This window comes from Coloeus monedula (assembly GCF_965178545.1).
Source record: "Coloeus monedula genome assembly, chromosome: 2".
In the NCBI taxonomy this organism is placed as follows: domain Eukaryota; kingdom Metazoa; phylum Chordata; class Aves; order Passeriformes; family Corvidae; genus Coloeus; species Coloeus monedula.
The window spans coordinates 5,442,686-5,460,380 of NC_138782.1; the positions used below are offsets into that span (position 1 = coordinate 5,442,686).

Consider the following 17,695-nt stretch of genomic DNA (forward strand, 5'->3'; position numbering starts at 1 on the left):
TTGGCTTAAGCATCTTTCAGAGCAAATTATCTGCATGACAGAATTAGAATCCAGTCCTGATGGTTCCCAGTCCTGTTTTGAAACCACCAATCCCAGAAAGGAGGTTTGTGGTCTACTCAAGTTTTCCTAGTTGACTGCATTAACAATGAAGTCAGAATTTCCCCTGTATGGAAAACAAGAAAGGGGAAAGGCAGATTTATGGATTCCCAGGTTCTGTGCTATCTGCAAAATGGATTTAACACATGCCAAACCTACAGCAGAGAGGTTCCCTCATACCTTGTCCTGGACAGAAGCAGCACTTTTCCTCTGACACGAGGAAATGCTGTGGAGCATGGAAGCCATCAGGTTTCCTCAGCTGCCTTCCCAAGCTGTGACTCATGCGGTTAAAAACACCACTACAAAATCAGAATACAATGCTGCTGTCTGCACACAAACACACTAATTTAAAATGTGTGGGGACTAATTGTCTTCAAAATCCAGAGGCATTTGGTTTCTCCAGTTACAGCCAGGCCCTACTGGAGTTTACAGCTTCTTTTGTTACCATTGTTATTGTTATTATCATTATTATTTCTGAAAGCATTTTATAGGAACATAGAAACTACTCGTCTTGCACAGCAAATATATCAAAGTACATTTATCTGTTTCTCCAGTATTAAAGCAGGGAAAAGGGCTGCTTAAAAGTGTGCTTGAAGCTGTTGTAAGACAGTCAGGATGTGAGCAGGAGGTAGCCAGGTGTTTATACCTGCTAAATATATGGGAAATATATTCCCATGTATTTTCAATATATGAGAAAAAATGGTATTTTAGTACTGAAACTGCTAAGAAGTACATTCATCTAAATTACTGTGTCTCAGAGAAAGCTTGCAATAACTCACTGCATATGTCCACAAAATATGGGGCAAGTAGAACATCTAGTTTTGCTTTAAGCTTATTTTATTTTTTATTTTACATAAGTGTTATAAATTGATCTGCGACTCCAGGCTGCCTTGGGTATATCTAGATTTGTGATCAGTGCACAGTGTAAGTTATTTTTAGATGTGAAATGCTCTTGCATCCACAAAGAGCGTGGTTATTCACTGCCATAAATGCGCTGGGGAAATAAGTAATTTCAGGGCTTTAAAGTGGTTTGCAACCATCTTCTTTGACTGTATTGGATTTAAATATTTTCCCAGTTCTCGTGAACTATTCAGTGGGGTGAGTCTGTTTCTAATTGATCACCAAGTCAGACATGACAATGTCGTCTCTAGGTTCCAATTCCTGTGTCTGGTTTAACTTCAAAGACAGAGTTTAAAAGCCTTACACAAACTTCCTTAAGGGGACTCAAGACAAAATCGTGGTGCCTCCTGAAACTGTGAAATCTTTCTAAAGTTCTCAGTCTGAATGGCAGAGGTTTGAATCAGTGCAGCAGCAGGCATTTCCTGGGATATTACTGAATTCTTGCACAAATTCATGAAGTTGGATCATGGCGGAGACTCTTGTTACAGTTTCATATTCAGAGCAGAGCTCCAAACTCATTAAAGCCCATGGTCTGAAGTGCAAGCTTCCATGGGAGTGTTTGCTCACAGCACTGTCTAACAGGCACCAAAGGGAGCAGCAATTCCCTAAGAATGTTACAGACTTTGGAGCAAATGTCATTGTTTCCAAAGCAGGCAGGAAAGGAGCAGACGTTCGGAATGCCAGACAACATCTGTAACACCTGGAGAATGGAAGATGGGCAACATTTCTGATCAGGCTTGTGTAGGCGTATTCTCAGTCATTTCCCAGAACCTTTTCATTTTGGGGGGTTTAGATAATGCTATTTACAAACCAATTGAGTCTAACTTATACTTTTAATTAAGAAAGTTAATTGGAAAATGTCCTTAGAAATTAGGTTTCTCCCTTGACATGCTGTAAATAAATAAGTTATGTTGCCAAACAAGATGAAGATAAACAAAGGGCTGTTTCAAGCCTGCAGAAAACAGGAGCAGCTTAGTTCTCTGAACAACAAAACTACATTTCATCATCTAAATATCAACACATTAATATTTATATTTATCATTATTAATTTGATTGCATTCTTTTAATAAGAAATGCAGATAGAATAAGTGTTCCTGCAAATATTTGCTTGCATTCATATCACTTCCCATTATTTCTGCATGTTGTCAATGGTTTGTGCTGCTCAGCAGCTCAGAACTGACCCCAGTTGGGGCAGCTCCCCAGAGCCTGGGGAAAATTGTCATTAAACAGCTTCAGACTTCCAGCCCTTCTCCAGCAGGGCTCAGGTTTGCCCCAGGGGGAGGGAACTGCCCCCTGTCACTTCATAATTCCCTTTTTGACAGTATCAGCACTGCTGGTTTTATCAGCTTGCCAGGCAGGTTGAACTACCGGAATAAATGAGACTGAAGGGAACCAAAATGTTGCTTTTTGGTCAGAAGTGACCAGCAATCTGTGGGTTCTGGTTCTTTGATCCTCAGAGAATGTGTCTCAAGCTTTCTGCCCTTCCTTCCCCTGCAGTGAGATAAGTAACCCCAGCTTTCTTCCTATTTGTGGTCCTGCCTGTTAATGTAAATTCCACTTGGCAGCAGATTACATGCATGCACTTAATTAATTTAAGCTACAGCAGCTAACAAGCAGATGCAGAATTTGGTCAGCCATGCCTGCAAGAATGGTATCATCTTGAGGAGAGAAAACGAGGATTGCTAAGGATGCTGTCTGCTTTTGAAGTGAAGTCTGCCATCTGTAAAAAGCTGGGCCCTGAGTCAGTTGGAAATACAAGAGCATTTCAGCCTCCTTATATTTTTCCAGGTATTAGTAGGACTTCATCTCTTCAAGAAATGATAATGTTCATGAATTTGCAGTAGCTCAGTGCAGGAACAAAGACCCTAAAACCCTCGGCTGGTTCTGCAGGGGCCTCTCACAAACAGTCCCTGCCCAGTTGCTTCTTAAGCACAGGTTTCAACCAAAAGAATTATGTAAACATTTGAGCAGGAATTAGACACTTGTACAGTGAAAGACAACTTGAAGTACTTCTCACTTATTAAACGTAGTGAATAGATATTCAGCACAATTATTTCATTAATTATACACCTATTCTATTTTTTGCAATGTTATTACTATCACCAAGTACTGTTTAAAAAAAATAATCGAACTAAGAAATGAATAAGAGACAGACTGGGAAAGCTGTTTGAGTAAGTATTCTTGGGGTGTCAAAGAAAATGCTGGTAACAGAGTTGGACACTAATAACTGCTTTTGAATGTTACTTCCAGTTCCAGAATGATCTTTGGCATCTTTCAAAAAATGGGAAAACAAAGGGTAACATTAACAAAAGTTCATGTTATTTTTCATAGTAGTTAATGGTTGGAGTTTAAAACTGTGCACATGTGCAGTGCCCAGGCAGCTAACTTATCTGGGGTCATGAAGTAAAACTTTAAAGGAGGTGGATCTGTGTCTCACTGAGGTTTTGCTGGATTTGGTGTCAATAATGAAGCATTTGTTGGCACCTGGTTTGCCAAAGTTCTGGAGAGATGTCTGTCCTGAGGTCTGCGTGGCTTCTTCCTAGGCTTTTACCTTTCTTTGTCCCTTTTGACATATCCTAAACTCAGACTTCTGGGTGGAAATGCAATCCGGACTGCTGTGAGTGATTAAATCCCCCAAGATGAGCCTGAGCAGATTTTAGGCTCTTGGAGTGGGAATGAGGCAAAGATTTTTGGAGGAAAAACAAAGAAAGGTCGATTTATTAATAAGCATTTTCTTGCTGTAAGTGCATCTTCTGTCAGTTTATGTGGATTAGGGAGACAGGGATGGCACAGCCCTTCTCCATGCCCTCTGGAAGTTTGGTGTCACGATGGAGCCCAGCAGGTGCTGCTTTCCTGGGAACTGTGCGGTTCAGGCAGTCTCAGATCTCAGGGACGTGAATGCTCTGGAGCAATGTACTGAAAGCATGGGGTGGAATCGTCCTTAATTCAGGACCACTCCAGTATTCCCATTTTTCATAGCTGTTCCCAAGCTTGTGTGCTTTCCTGGCTGAACTGTGTTCCAGAAAAGAAAGAATTGGCCTCTGTCTGCCCAGCACAATCAGTTGAAAACAGTTTTGTATGGGCCTGACAAGAGAAGTGTGGGTGGATAAGGTTAAGCCCAGATGCCACCTGCAGATATCCCCTTGGCACACAGCTGGAGTATTATTCTCTCCAAGGCCGGAAAGGGCTGGAATTGAGGCAGAAAGGCTGGGTGGTCCCCAAATTTAATGTGCCAAGGGAGAGTTCAGTCTATGTGCTCTTGGTACCTCAGGGTGCAGATAAAAGCACAGCTGAGCCATTCTGCACTTCATAACATTGAGAAGACAAATCTCAGCCATTGTCTCCTGGTTTCCCTCCTCACCTGACCTCCCTCTGGCTGATTTGTCATTCCTGAGAGCAGTTGTTCTTATAAACCTCAGAATAAGGTGGTAAATCTAGATCTAGTGCCCCAGCTGAGTCAATAGCACACTGGGCTGGAGCTAATTTTTCAGGCTTATATGCTGTTCGGAACAGGAAATCCGTGATTTTAATTAGCAATAAATAGGAAATAGTCTGCTGCGAATTGATCTTAAACAGGTACTGCTGTACTAAATTAGTTCAAAATAAGCAGGATTTTCCATCCAGCAAATTGATATTAAGACATCTCGGGTTTATTAGCAGCAGCTACATTATCTGTCTGAGGCTAACTTTGGTTTCAGAAAGGAACGAAGCTGAAAATCTGTTCTTAGACACAAACAAATGAGCTTGTCATAGAGTACACAGCATCAGGACAGAAGGGATTTCCCCCATGTAGTCATTTGAAGAACTAATTGTCATATGTATTCTGTCTTACCAAGTAAATGAAACTAATAAAATTTGTCAAAAAAAAATCCCAACATTTTTTGCTTGTGTAATTCACAGTCATTTAATGTTTAATGAAATTTTGGGAGATGGCGTTTTCTTGATGTGTTTGCACAGAAGATCCTTTCATCTGACACTTCATTAGGGAAAGGATTTGGATTTTGAATGTTCTTAGGAAATATATCTCCTTTTACTGTAAACTGTGCAATGTGCTATATTTAATACAGAGAAAGCCCTAAAATTGCCTAAGCTATCAGGCTTGTCTGTAAGACAAGACCATGCTATTGCTTTCAGAGTCTAATAGTATTAAAATTTGAACCAGTAACTTGTATTTCATGCAGTTTTGCAGATAGGACAGTTGAGAGGTTGGCAGTGAAATGGGTTGGGGAAAGTTGCAAAGGAAATCAGTTTGTGGGATAAGACAACTAAACTATTTCATTTGTACGAGGTGCTGAATCAGTGAGATGTCCGTTCTCAGCCTGATGCTTATCTCAGTTGCTGTGGCATTTGTTCATAATCTTTTCAGAGATGTTACTGGAATCACTTTGAATAGGTACTGATGTAATATAGAATGATATTTTGGGATAGGATGAGAATTTTCTTTAATTTGCAGTCCTCCAGTTTTGAGTATCATTTCCAGAAAGGCAATTTCTGAGACAAGGAGCTACTGGAGAGGGTCCAGTAGAGGCGACAAAGATGATGAAGGGTCTGTTTGAGGAGAGACTGGGCCTGTTTAGTCTGGAGAAAAGAGAACTGAAAGGGCATCATATGAATCCACATAAATATCTCAAGGAGGAGCCAAGGGAGGTGCCAGACACTTTTCAGTGGTGCCCAGTGACAGGAAGTCATGGCCTTAGAGGAGTGATGGCCTTAGACTGAAACACAAGAAGCTTCACCTCAGTGTGAGGAAGAACTTCTTTACACTGAGGGTGGCAGAGCACTGGAACAGCTGCCCAGGGAAGCTGGAGTCTCCCTCTCTGGAGACACCCCAAACCTACCTGGATGCATTCCTGTGTCACCTGCTCCAGGTGCCCCTGCCTTGGAAGGGGTGTGGGACTGGATGATCTCCAGAGGTCTCTTCTGACTCGAGCTGTTCTGTGATTCTTTCTCACCATCAAGATCAGAGGACCAGGTCCTTTACATTCTCTCAAGATAATTTAATTTTGCAATCCGTGTTACCACTTTACATTTTAAAACACTGAAATGCAGTGGAACATTTGCTGAATTGGGGCAATAAATACGTTTCACTGGAAAACTTTCAGGCTTTCCTCCCTGTGACCTGTTTACTCTGAGGACACAGGGAAGGGGGAGCATGGCAGGACACTGCTGCAGGCTGTGTTCTTGCAGAAATAACTGGGATAGCTCATGCTTAGCTCAGCCATCAGACAAGCAGCTCCAGCTTTGGGTACTGGGTACCTTATTTTAAACTGATGCAGTGTATGGACAGAAGGCTGGGTTTAAGGTGGAGCTGAGTTGATCTCTCCTTATTTTATGGTTCACCTCAGAGGCCAGAGGTCCTCCCTGGTCCCTGCTATGTTTTTGTACACATACATATATAAATGTCTTTGTAACACTCAAATGCTGAGTGAGAATTTGGCACTGCTTACCATGAAATATTGAGAACCTTCACCTGTATCAAAGGAATATTGGAATGTGTGCTCTAGACATTCCGAGGCTTTACGAGGGGAGAAGTGTCCTCAGTAATGCAGATTCCTGCAGGAAGTCTGGGACAACTGAGTGCTGTCCTGTGATGAAGCAGGTTTGGCACTCGAGCTTTACAGTAACAGGGCCATTATAGGACAACTAAAAGGTTTCATTGTCCTATAAGGGAGCAGTCAGTAGTTCCTAAAGCTCTTGGTGGCTGTGTCCCCATGGCCAGGGAAAGAACTTTGCTTATTTTAGTGCTTACTGAATTATAACAAAAAATGTTTCTGCCTAGTGAAAATACAAAATGCTTCTGTGTTGTCTTTCTTTCTTTAGCTTGCTCCCAGTGGTAACCTAAGTCCCTTTGATTCCTTCATTCCCTTTAGCTGACCAGATCGGAAGGCCTGCTTTCAAAACTGCCCTAAAATAATCCCTTGCCAACCTGAGGTACTGGATTAGCTGTAGAAATATTGGCTCCCCTTGCGTTCTTTCAATTTTTAAAGTAATTTTTACTCCTCTGATGAGTAGCTGATTGACAGGGGTTGCTGAGCTACATCTCAGACAAAGGCAATGTGCCGAATGCAATGGGGAGCAAACTTTTAATATGCTCTGACTGGTATCAATAGCAAATTCAGACTGACTTCAGTGGAGTAAACCTGTGTCCCAAATGAGTAAACCTTTGAGCCTTTCAATTCATGTCCTCCAATGAGACTTCCACAAAAATCTGGTGGCCTCATAACCACAGGGCATTCACTCTTCCTGCTGGACCAGAGGAACACGAACTCTGGGTAAGAGTCCCAGACTGGACTTTTTGTGTCTAACATTCATTGTATTAATGGAAATACATTTCTGAGAAATAAACTCCATTCTCTTGATCTCTGTCTAGCTTACAAGTTAGTAAATGCTACGCTTCATATGGTAAAGGTGATAAATAAAATTTCTTGTATAGACATAATTTCAGTGATGCTCTGCTTGGACCTCGTATTGAGGTTTGGGAGTTCTGTTTTGAGCTGAAAGATGCATATTCTGGCTTAATCTTCTGGCATTTATGAAGCTGCTGTATAATAGTTGATTTTTTTTAAAAGGTTGTATCTAAAGTAATCCATAGGAAGAAGGAATGGGAATGTTCTTTGCCCAGGATGAGAAACAGGAGTGTATCTGAAGACTGTTCTTGCTGCAGTTGGACTGTGTGTGTAACTTAAGGGTGGAATTGCACAGGGATGGGTTCCACACATCTGTGGAACCAGTGTTGCTGTTAAACCAGTGATTTTCACTGACATGCAGTAGAATTAATCTGAATAATTTTTTTTACTGGTTCGCTGACTAAGATCAAAGCCAGGACCAAGCTCTTCCTCCTGCATTTTTTCCTGTGCCTACAACACAGTCAGTCTTGGATCGACTGATCAGCAAACCTAGATCTGTGTTGTCTCTGTGATAGGGATGTGAAGGATCTCTTCTGGTCCAGGGAAGATGAGACTGTAACTGGATTTCACAGCTTGCAAAATATGAATACAAGTTGCTGCCTTAAATGTTTTGCACTGTTTCTGTGTTGCCATGAGGTAGATTTTGTCCTAAGTCTCTGTTAGTGCCACCCTGCTGTAGATGACACCCATGGGAAAGCACATCCCCTGCCTCTGGCTTTTCTGTTTTCTTGGTCTGGCAATTCATCTTCTGTTAGTAGATACCTAGAGAAAAAGAGCCTAAAGCACATCTGGCGCGTTCTATTGAAGACGAGCTCCACAACATACAACACAGCTGGAAACAAAGTTTGAAAAGGAGTCATGGCTTAGGAATTTAGGCCAGGGCTGCTTCCATAAAGAGCAAGAAAGTTTTGCTTGGTCCATTGGAGAGAATGTGCTGTTTTCCAGAGGGCCTGGGCTTTCCCCCAGTTTAGTGGCCAGTGAGCACTGCTTGCTTCTCCTTCAGCTGGCCAGAGTGTCAGAAGAGTTGCCCTCAGAGAAGAGGAATCCTTTAGTTAGCTGGACCCTTGGTGGGAGCAATACAGTACAGAAAAAGGAGAAGGCACTAGGCAGGAATGCTTCACTTCTAAAAATCGTAACTCACTTTGATTGCACCATTGCTTAAAACTTTTCTATTTCCCCTCAAACTATTCTTACAAATCTTTCCTGCTCTCTCTAGCATGGTGGCTTTGTGCTGCTGTGGTCTCAGAAAACCCTGTGTGTGTCTGCCAAAGGCAGAGCCAGCAGCAGCACCACGTGTGAGTTGCTGAACAGCTGAGAGGTGTGTGAATTATCGAGGGAACTGAACAATGTGCTGTGAGGCAGCTCCTGTGGATAAGCACTATTGCCTTTTTCTTGTGCCTGATACACATTTCTTCATTGTGGTTTTAAAGGTTCAGAATGGATAATTGTGAAGAGCAGTCATGTTAACAAGAGTTGATTAGAGGTGTTAGAGCAGCATGATTTATTGTGGTGATTGACAAGATTTCTATGTGCCCATTTCTATGTGCCAGCAAGAAGAGAAATGCTGACTAATTATGCTGTAGTTCTTTATAGGAATGGCACAATAACTGAGAACACAACACAGCTTTTTATGACAGCTTAGAAACCAGAAATACGAAGTGCAGCTTTTTTTTTGGTGGCCCTTTGCACACGTGAGGACACGTCCAGGACTATCAGATAAACCAGACTATATTCAACTTCAATATTTTAAAAGCTTAAACTTTTACTGGATTGATTTCTGGACTTTCTGGCATCTCCAGAAAGCTTCTGGGAAACCAGCATTAGGTAGTGACTATGAATAGCAGATAGTGTTTTAACACTCCTCCCTGCCATCAGTGTTCTACAGTCTGGTTTCTGTGTGTGTCTTCCCTAAAATGTTGTCTCAGCACCAATAAAAGCAACAGATACTTGGCTGCTTTATGATTTGCAAACGTGTATGTATTTTCTGTGTTTTATTATCTCTGTGTTAGAGATTTCACAAAGAGCTGCTTAATGCAATGTCTGTACAAACAGAAAGATTCTGCTCACACTGGAATCAAGTTGCTCAGGCATTTTCAGAACCATGCAATTCCGGAAGTACAGTCATGACCATCAGAATAGAAAAGAGCTTGAAATTCAGTGTTTGTTTTAATCCCTGTGTTTCTCTCTGACTTTCTGACGCTGCAAGGCCATGCCTGGAGCTCCCAAACTAGTGAGCACCCGTGTGGGAAATATCTGACAGATGTCTGCTGCACTGCCACCATTTGGATCGGGAGCATCCCAGTGGTGCAAGTGCACAGACCGTGTTGTTAAAAGCTCAATAAAAAATACAGGTTTTGAGTGGTGCACACCCTACTCGCAGCTAAGTATTTGTATCTGGTAACCCTAATTTCCTCTGCCTGTGGGATTCATGCTACCCAGATATCTCTGTTACTTTCCATGGACTGTGTTTTGATAAATAATCAAGGAGAAAATCCTCAGTTTCGTTAAGTAGAGGGGAGTTTGTTACCATTTTTGAATGTTGCTTTTGTTGAAATGTTTACTTATTTCTGATGTTCATCCTGCAGGTAGGTAAAGTCTGGATACTGGCAAACGTGTGCCTCCTTTGCACACCTAAATCCCGGCGTGTGAGCACAACACGCCTCACACAAAGTACACACACCTCTTCCCAAACCAAAACGTGTCCTTTAGCAGGGAGGCTGGCTAAAAACGGTGCCAAAAGAAAGGAAAAGTATTCATATTGCACAAACTGAGGAATCTAGCAAGAGGATGCTTAGTAGTGTTTTCCAGGACTGGTTTTAAGGGAATTTTTAATCAAATCTTAACCGGCTTTCAGTAGTTACAAACCTCACTGAAGTAACTACCCCAACATCTCCGGCAACAAAATGTTTGTGTGCTGCAAACTTATATTTGATTTTGTAAAAATTGCCAATTTTCTGTGAATTGCTTTATCTGATTTGTCAGTCAGTGGGAGCACAGAAGCAGTGAAGTACATAGATCAGAGGGACAGAAAAATGAAGTTTATCAGGAGGAGTGATAAGGAACTATGCAAAACAAAGTAGCTTTCTTAATTCACTTTACATTTCACCTTCTTGCTACTACCTTTTTGTCTGCTACAAACTGTCACCCTCTGCTTCCTCAGCTAATATTTTAGGTTCATTTTGCATGTCAAGATGGTGCAAGCTGCCACAGCCAGTGGCACCCATTCCCTGAGCCCCACGTGTATCTCCTAACACCATTTGTGACAGTGTTAATGCTGTAGCTTTACAGCCCACTGCTGCCAAGGTGAGAAAGAGAGAAAATAAATAAAATTCTTCAAGGAGAAAATAAATAAAGTTCATTTCATTCATTTGCTGCAATGCATCATAAGAAGGTGGCATAGGTTCCCTTACACAGCATTTCAATCAAATCCAGCCAGTTGTTAGCTAATGATATTTTCTGCCTGCATTGTGACTCAATTAGAAGGCCTTTATGAATCTGCATGAAAGTAAAATGAGGACACAGTGCTCAGACATATTGTTCTGCTTCTTCACCCATTACCAAGGAAGTGACTCAGTAATTGTATTCAGTTTAAGAAAATGCTTTGAGGAAATGTTTTGTAACAAATATTAAAAGTACTACCTCACTTTCTAAGCTATTTCATCTTTACATATTAAATGAGAAGCTTTATTTTGTGTTATTGTCTGTTTCTATTTCTTTTTAAAGGTTTCCATTTTCCGTTTCATTTGTAACAAACCTGACACCTAAGACAAAGCACAGGTTACCTCAGTGAGCTCACATGCAATTATTCCATGGCTGGCTGTCACCTGCGTGTCACCTGCGTGTGACAGGGGATGCCACTGCAGCTCTGGCTCCTGGACAATGCAGATACAATACTGTCGAGAATACATGATAAAGTATAAAGTAGATGATGTGGGAAGTGTCAAGATTTTGGTGGCACCAACCCTGTCGTGACAGAACTGTGATTTAACTTCTGCAAACAGAGCCAAGTTCAGCGATAGACTCATGCGATTGCTACCATATGGAGCAGTAAATCACTTAATGCTGAAATAACACTGATTTTACAGTAAGACAAAACAGTTGCCACACTAATTTAACACAACAGAGAAGGAAACATGCTGCAGCCACTTGAAAAAGGCAGGGCAATGATGTTTAAGGACTGCACTTAGCAACAACCAAAAAGTCGCCCGTTTTTTTCACTTTTGGGCTATAATTTCACAGCCATCTTCTAGTAACTGCAAAAACTAAGGAACAAACTTAGGTCTTTTTGGTTGCTGCTGGATTACCTTCAGGACTTCTCTGCTCCAGACCTTAGACCTCTCCGAGAGAGAGTTTGAGTTCAGGGTGCTCAGAGCGGTGCACGATGCTGTCCCAGTGAGTCGGGGACGGCACGTCAGGGGCTTCGGGCCAATCTGACAATCCTGGAGCATGTCAGGGGCTTCAGGACAATCTGACAATCCTGCTGCTCTTTGAACTGCCAAACACAAGTTTCAGCTCCAGAGATAAACAGCAGCTCGGGACGAAGGCGAGAGAACAGTGGTAACACCTCCAGGAGCAGCGTGTCCCTCACATTTCCTGCTCAGGTACTCGTGCAAGACTGACTCCAAGAGAATAGGCTGGAGCAGCACCACTCCTGTAAGCACTTGGGGATGTCCTTGGAGGCTTTCCATCCAAACTGCCCTGAGTTCATGACATTAGGCATGATTTCAGTCTAAGGCCAGAGGTATCTCTTCCAGCTCATACTTCAGGTGGCATGGCTGATGCTCATTTCTTCCTTCAGACACGCTTCCTTCCCTTTCCCAGAAAAAAGGTGACTTTTCTTGCAACCTGCGTAAGCTGCCACTTCAACTAAAGCTGGATCTCCTTGTAACACAGTTGAAATATTGTCCTCTTGTAGCATGGAGTGACAGGTTGTGATAAATAGACTGTTTCTCTGACTAACATGTACCTAGTCAAATATTAATGAGCCAGCACACAGAAGCATGAAGTAATCTTTTGTTTTTCATTAAGTGCATAGATTAAAGAGATGTTGCTTTACTGTAATGCACAGAATTATGTCATTTCAGCTTAGAGTAATTGTTAATCACCTCAAATTGAAATGATCCTTGGTTTTGTTTTAAAGAGCATAGAAGAACAAGAAGTAGAGGAAAAACAGAAGTAGAAATGGAATGTGAGACTATAGTGAAAGTGAGTGAAAAATTCCCCTTTTTATCTAGTAATGCTGATGTTGTTTTTATTTTACATGTCAAAACCAAGTCAGGATCATCCACAATTTACTGCCTGGTGGTTTTTCTAAAATCCCTGAGCTATTCTAGCCCTGATTATTACCTGCTAGCTGCATTACATGAGCTGCCACTGACCATTACATCCCTTCGATACCGCGAAAGCAATTTGTGCCTTCTTCGGATCATACCCCACCCCATTGTCTCCCTGCCTGTTTTTACTTATTGCTGCTTCTGCCCCACCTCAGTGCAGCCATCAGGGGCTGCGTGTAACAGCATGATTGTCCCAGCTTTCTTGCCACAGCCCTCTGGGTCATCGGGATATCCTCTGTTCTCTGCTCACAGTAGCTGCAGTACTCTCAGATCAGAACACCAGGCACTACGAAATTTCTCGCTGAAGTGGTAAAGAAGATTGATTAATGTGGGGGTAGGAATTGAGAGCATCTGAATGTAGAAGTGGGAGGTGGGGAAAGGTGTTGAAGGTAGGAATTCTGGGTACCTCTGAAGATTAAGCTTACCAAGTAGATAAATTAGGGTTTTGTCATCTGGGACACCAGAGTATGGGATAAAGAAGGGATTAACCAGGGCATCACAGCAGAAGGAAGAATCGGGGTACAAAGAGAAAGAATTGATGAATGTGGATCAGTAAAACAGGATTAGTGAAGCCTAAAGGGGAAGATTTAAAGGTAAGAGAGTGAGTTTTTCAGGGAGGAGGAAGAGAACAGAAGACAGCTGGGGAAAGGCAGGCAAAGCCTAGAAGAAAGATGAAAGTAGAATAAAGTAAGGGAGTTTTTTTCACTGCTTTATGGAAGGGCTAATGATTGACAAGATGGTGATGGAATGAAGTACTGTTTCAGGTGTGTCTGCTATCAGGAGACACAATTATACACAAGTAAACTTCTGTATCCTCCTGCAAACACAGCCATACCAGAAGGTCTTGGGCTTTCATTGTCGAGGGGGTAGCAATAAGCCACACACCTTTGTCACTAAATCAGGGAATCCTGCTTGCTTTGTATTTTTATTTACTATTTCACCTTCTTTCTTCTGGATTGCCTTGATTTGCTTTGCATGTTTGGGGAGAGAACCGCCATGGTTCTAAGTGAGGGCTGTATTTGTTCTCTTCGCCTGTCTGGGGTGGTTGTTTGGTTTTTTAAGTACTTATCATGTCCTTTTCCATGGACATGCACTGGCAAGGAAGAAGGAACCAACTCTGGGTGTTTGATCAGTGCCTTGCACAGTACAGATTGACTTCTATGCTTTGCAGAAAGGCAAAGTTTGATTTATGAAGTGGCTGTAACTTGGTTTGTCAGGGTTTTTTTGCTGTGAATCACCTGCCTCTGCTCACACAGACCCCAGCATATTCCTCACGTATCAATTCACATCATTACGTGCTTACAGTTTATTTAAAGGTTTTTGCTGTTGCATAGTAAGTGAACACTTTTTTCAAATGCTTGTTGAAAATAACACAATTGCAAATATTGTTTAATTCTCTTATTGTGGCAGGGTTAGAGATTAAAACTGAGGTGGGGCCTTGATTTCATGAGTGCTGTTTTCCTCTTGGACACAGCAAGGGAACTAAATGTGTGTTTCCTGAGCACAGTGGTTGTGACAAAAGAAAGCAGAGCCCATAATGAATATGTTGGCACCTCCACAGTATTCAAAGGAGTGACTTACTGAAGATGGCAAGATTAAACTGGCAATTGCACACTAGGGGACTGGGATTTCTTTGTTGTTTGTGTTTAAGTGACAGGAGAATATCGATTTCTGTTCCTGAGGGATGTGCTGTCTTCCTTTCCTGAAAAGCAGGAGGATGGGAATAGAGATGAGCTGCCTTGAAACAACTCACTGAACATTCGAAAAAACAAAAAAACCTTGTTTTAACTCTGTTCTTGTCATACATCATTTACATTTTAAATAATAAATATGAGGCCAACCTCGTATCACCTGCCTGGGTCAAGTTAGGATATCTTGGGAGGATGCTGGGAACCTTGGCAAATCCAACTGCTCCTGCACAGTTAAAAGGAAATCAGACCCCAGAGAAGAACCTCCCGTGGTTGCAAGTAACCACTTTGACACCACTGGAATTATTCTTTCCTTGGCTTCATCCTGCTCTCGGAACTTGAGCCTCACAGACTGTGTTAAGGGAGCGGTATTAGGAGAAGCTGTGCGCGGTGGAACTGTGCACCCTACCTGTGCATGAAAACTGGGAAACAAAATGAATTGGCACTGAGTACTCAGGGAGTTCCAAAATGGGTGAAGGAATCCATCACACCAAAGCAAACATGAGAATGATGTGATGTGAAGAAACATTTGTTTTCACCCCTTTCTGCTCTCACTGCTGCATCCACAGGACAAGGCATTTGGAATGCTCTGAAGGACCAGGATAGGGCAGGGCAGGCAGAGCAGAAGGAGAGAGTCAGTTTTTCCTGCATGCCAGAAAGGAGTATCTCAGCTCCTGCTCTGATGGAGTAAACCGCTGGCTTTGGGCTGAAGAAAACTGATCACCTTAGAGAATATTTCTGCACAGGAGAGGCACAGAATCCTTCCAAGCCACAATAAAAGCTATGCAGAAATCTAGAGAAATTACCTACATTACAGCTTCATTCAGGAGCTGTTTGAATCCTCTAGTGACTAAATGTTAGATAGCTACAGGAAGAACTCCTATGTAGTTCACAGTTTTGTTTGTCAGCAGTAGATAAAATTTTGAAACAGAAAGGAAAGAATGTAGACTTACAAGTCCAGTCTTTTAATTCTGCTTTTGCACTAGGACATTTTTGCTGGATAGGGATGGCTCTTAAGAACTCTAAAAAGTAAGACCTAAAAGCAACTGCTGCACTTTTCCGATCTTTTAAGCTGTGTTTCAAATGGACACTTAAGTGGATGAGAGAGTTTTTCAGTAAGGCTTCAGCCATATGCAAGTGTTGTCTAGGATCAAGCTGTCCTTTTTCCTAAACCTGGAATTTTTTAAGTCTTTTGGTAGCTGTTGCACACATCCAGAATTCTGCACAGTACACCTTCAGCCTCCAGGTTCAGCTACTGCATGGCCTGTGGGTGTGATACTGCACCGTGGTGCCTCTCATCCTGACAGCTTTATTTTCACAAAGTAGGCGTTAATGCCTGAATAAAACATATGGCATGGAGCTTATAGAGCAAATTATTTCACAGCCTGCTGATACTGAAGGTTAGCATTTCTAGAAACAGCTTACAGTCACTCATCTGTGGTCCTCCTCGAGATTATTTCTATTAGTAGATGTAGAAGTGTTCAGGTCAGGGGTCAGGTTTATTCTGCAGGGTGTTACATAGGTCGGTGAGATCTCAGTGTAGTATTTCTGCTCTCAAAATACTCCTTGCTGCTGAAAATTCTGCAGGTTCAGTTTTCAGAGCAGAGGTCGAGTTTCAGAAGTCAGTATTCCTGATGGGATTGACTTGCAGCAATTAAATGTTTCCCTGTTATTTCAGTGATCCACCTTACTCCACATAGCCTGGATGCTGCTGGAGGTGGGAGAGACCAGCCTGTAATGCCAAGTGGCATGGAAACTATAGGAGCTCCTGGGAATGATAACTCACTGTCAGTCTTTCTGTCAGGGATCACTGTAATTCTGAGCAGGAGCTCATGCTTTCCATGCCATAAAGTAATAAATTCTGCGGTGACTTCTCCCCAGTTCCATGTCAGTGTTAACGCCTCCTCTTGGCCTGGAGTACCTTTCATTCCCATTTGTATTCAGACAGGCACTACTGCAGCTCCCACTTGAAAATACTAATTGGTTGAAAATTAATTCCAATTTTTAAATTATTACTTAGCTTTTTTACTTTTGAAGTGATCTCTTTTTTTAAGACTGGAGTTAATTTCTTGTAATATCAGCTGCCATGTAATGGTTGCAACTCATAAGCAGATTTAATTCAGTGATATAAACCATGTTTGAGGATTTACATAGGCCAGGATCCTCTCTGTTGGCTACTGCAGGAATTGATTTAATGTGGAAAAGCAGTAAATCTGCTCACAGGTCCACATCCTTTATGGGAAGAGATGGCTGTTTTCCCATCCAATCACCAGTAGAGAGGACAGATTATAAATATGGATGTTGTCTGCTCAGAAGTTGAAATATTCTGTGCCCTCCTGAATTCCTTTCTGAAAAGTTTTCTGGGCAAGTAAGTACAGCTTCAGCACGCAGTCATCCTTCAGAGTGCCCAGGGTGTGTTTTCATGTCCAATTCTGTCATTGCCCTGAGACCCTGGGCAGGTCCCTCTCCACAGTGTGCTGGAGATCACAAAACAATACAGATCTTTGATAGATACCTCACCAAAGATCCTCTTTGTACCTGTCCTCCCTGAACAAACTGCATCTTTTGTATGAATATTTCAGTAACATGATTTTTTTCCCACAAAACCCATGTTTATGTCAGTGGAGTCATTATATTGATGTACTTAAAAATATTCAGATGTCTTCCCTTTTTCATGTGTGTGTATAGCATCCACAAGCACACAGACCTGTCACAAGAGGATTGACTCAGTATTCACCCTTGTGTGCTCCCTATAGCTTATTAGTATCAGGAGGAGGATGCTCTGCCTTTCCTTATTTAAAAGTACAATTAACCATAGGATGCAGGAGACAGGGAACTGCAGGTGGAGCTGGCAGAGGCTGACAGGGAGTGAGCTGCTGATTTAAAGAAGTCTCTCTCCCAGCTATAGTTCCCTCCATCCGAATATTTCAGCTGCTTTTATTCTAATTTCTATGGCAGGAAGATGCCATTCCCAAGATCTCTTTGAACCAGCTGACGTTATCTTTGGCTTCTCTGTGCTGCAGGCATGGAGGATTTGGGAAAACAACACCTACCAAGGAATGGCTGCACTTTCTAAAGTAACCCCATTCCCTTGGTCAGTGCTGCTGTGCCAGACATGGCAGTTCCTGCTGTGCCTCTGACAGGTGCCAGCAGGAACCAGCCCAAATGGGACAAATGCCAAAGTGTAGCTTCAGTATGTCCATGAAGCAAAATAAGACCAGACAAGAGAAATTCAGTTGTCCTTAGATCTGCTCTGCAAAGACTTAAAAGC

General features: G+C 42.1%; 1 protein-coding gene across 4 annotated transcripts in view; it reads left to right on the forward strand.

Moving 5' to 3' along the window:
- The window catches only part of PLCB1 (phospholipase C beta 1), a 341,984-nt gene that overhangs the window by 308,318 nt on the left and 15,971 nt on the right, over positions 1-17,695 (forward strand). For 2 of the 4 annotated variants that reach the window (XM_082302897.1, XM_082302898.1), the window contains exon 32: positions 12,544-12,608. The exons of the other annotated variants lie outside the window; for them this stretch is intronic. In XM_082302897.1, coding sequence (XP_082159023.1) covers positions 12,544-12,582 — 39 coding nt within the window. In that variant the 3' untranslated portion in view covers positions 12,583-12,608. The remainder of the gene's footprint in view (positions 1-12,543; positions 12,609-17,695) is intronic. 4 annotated transcript variants of the gene reach the window in all.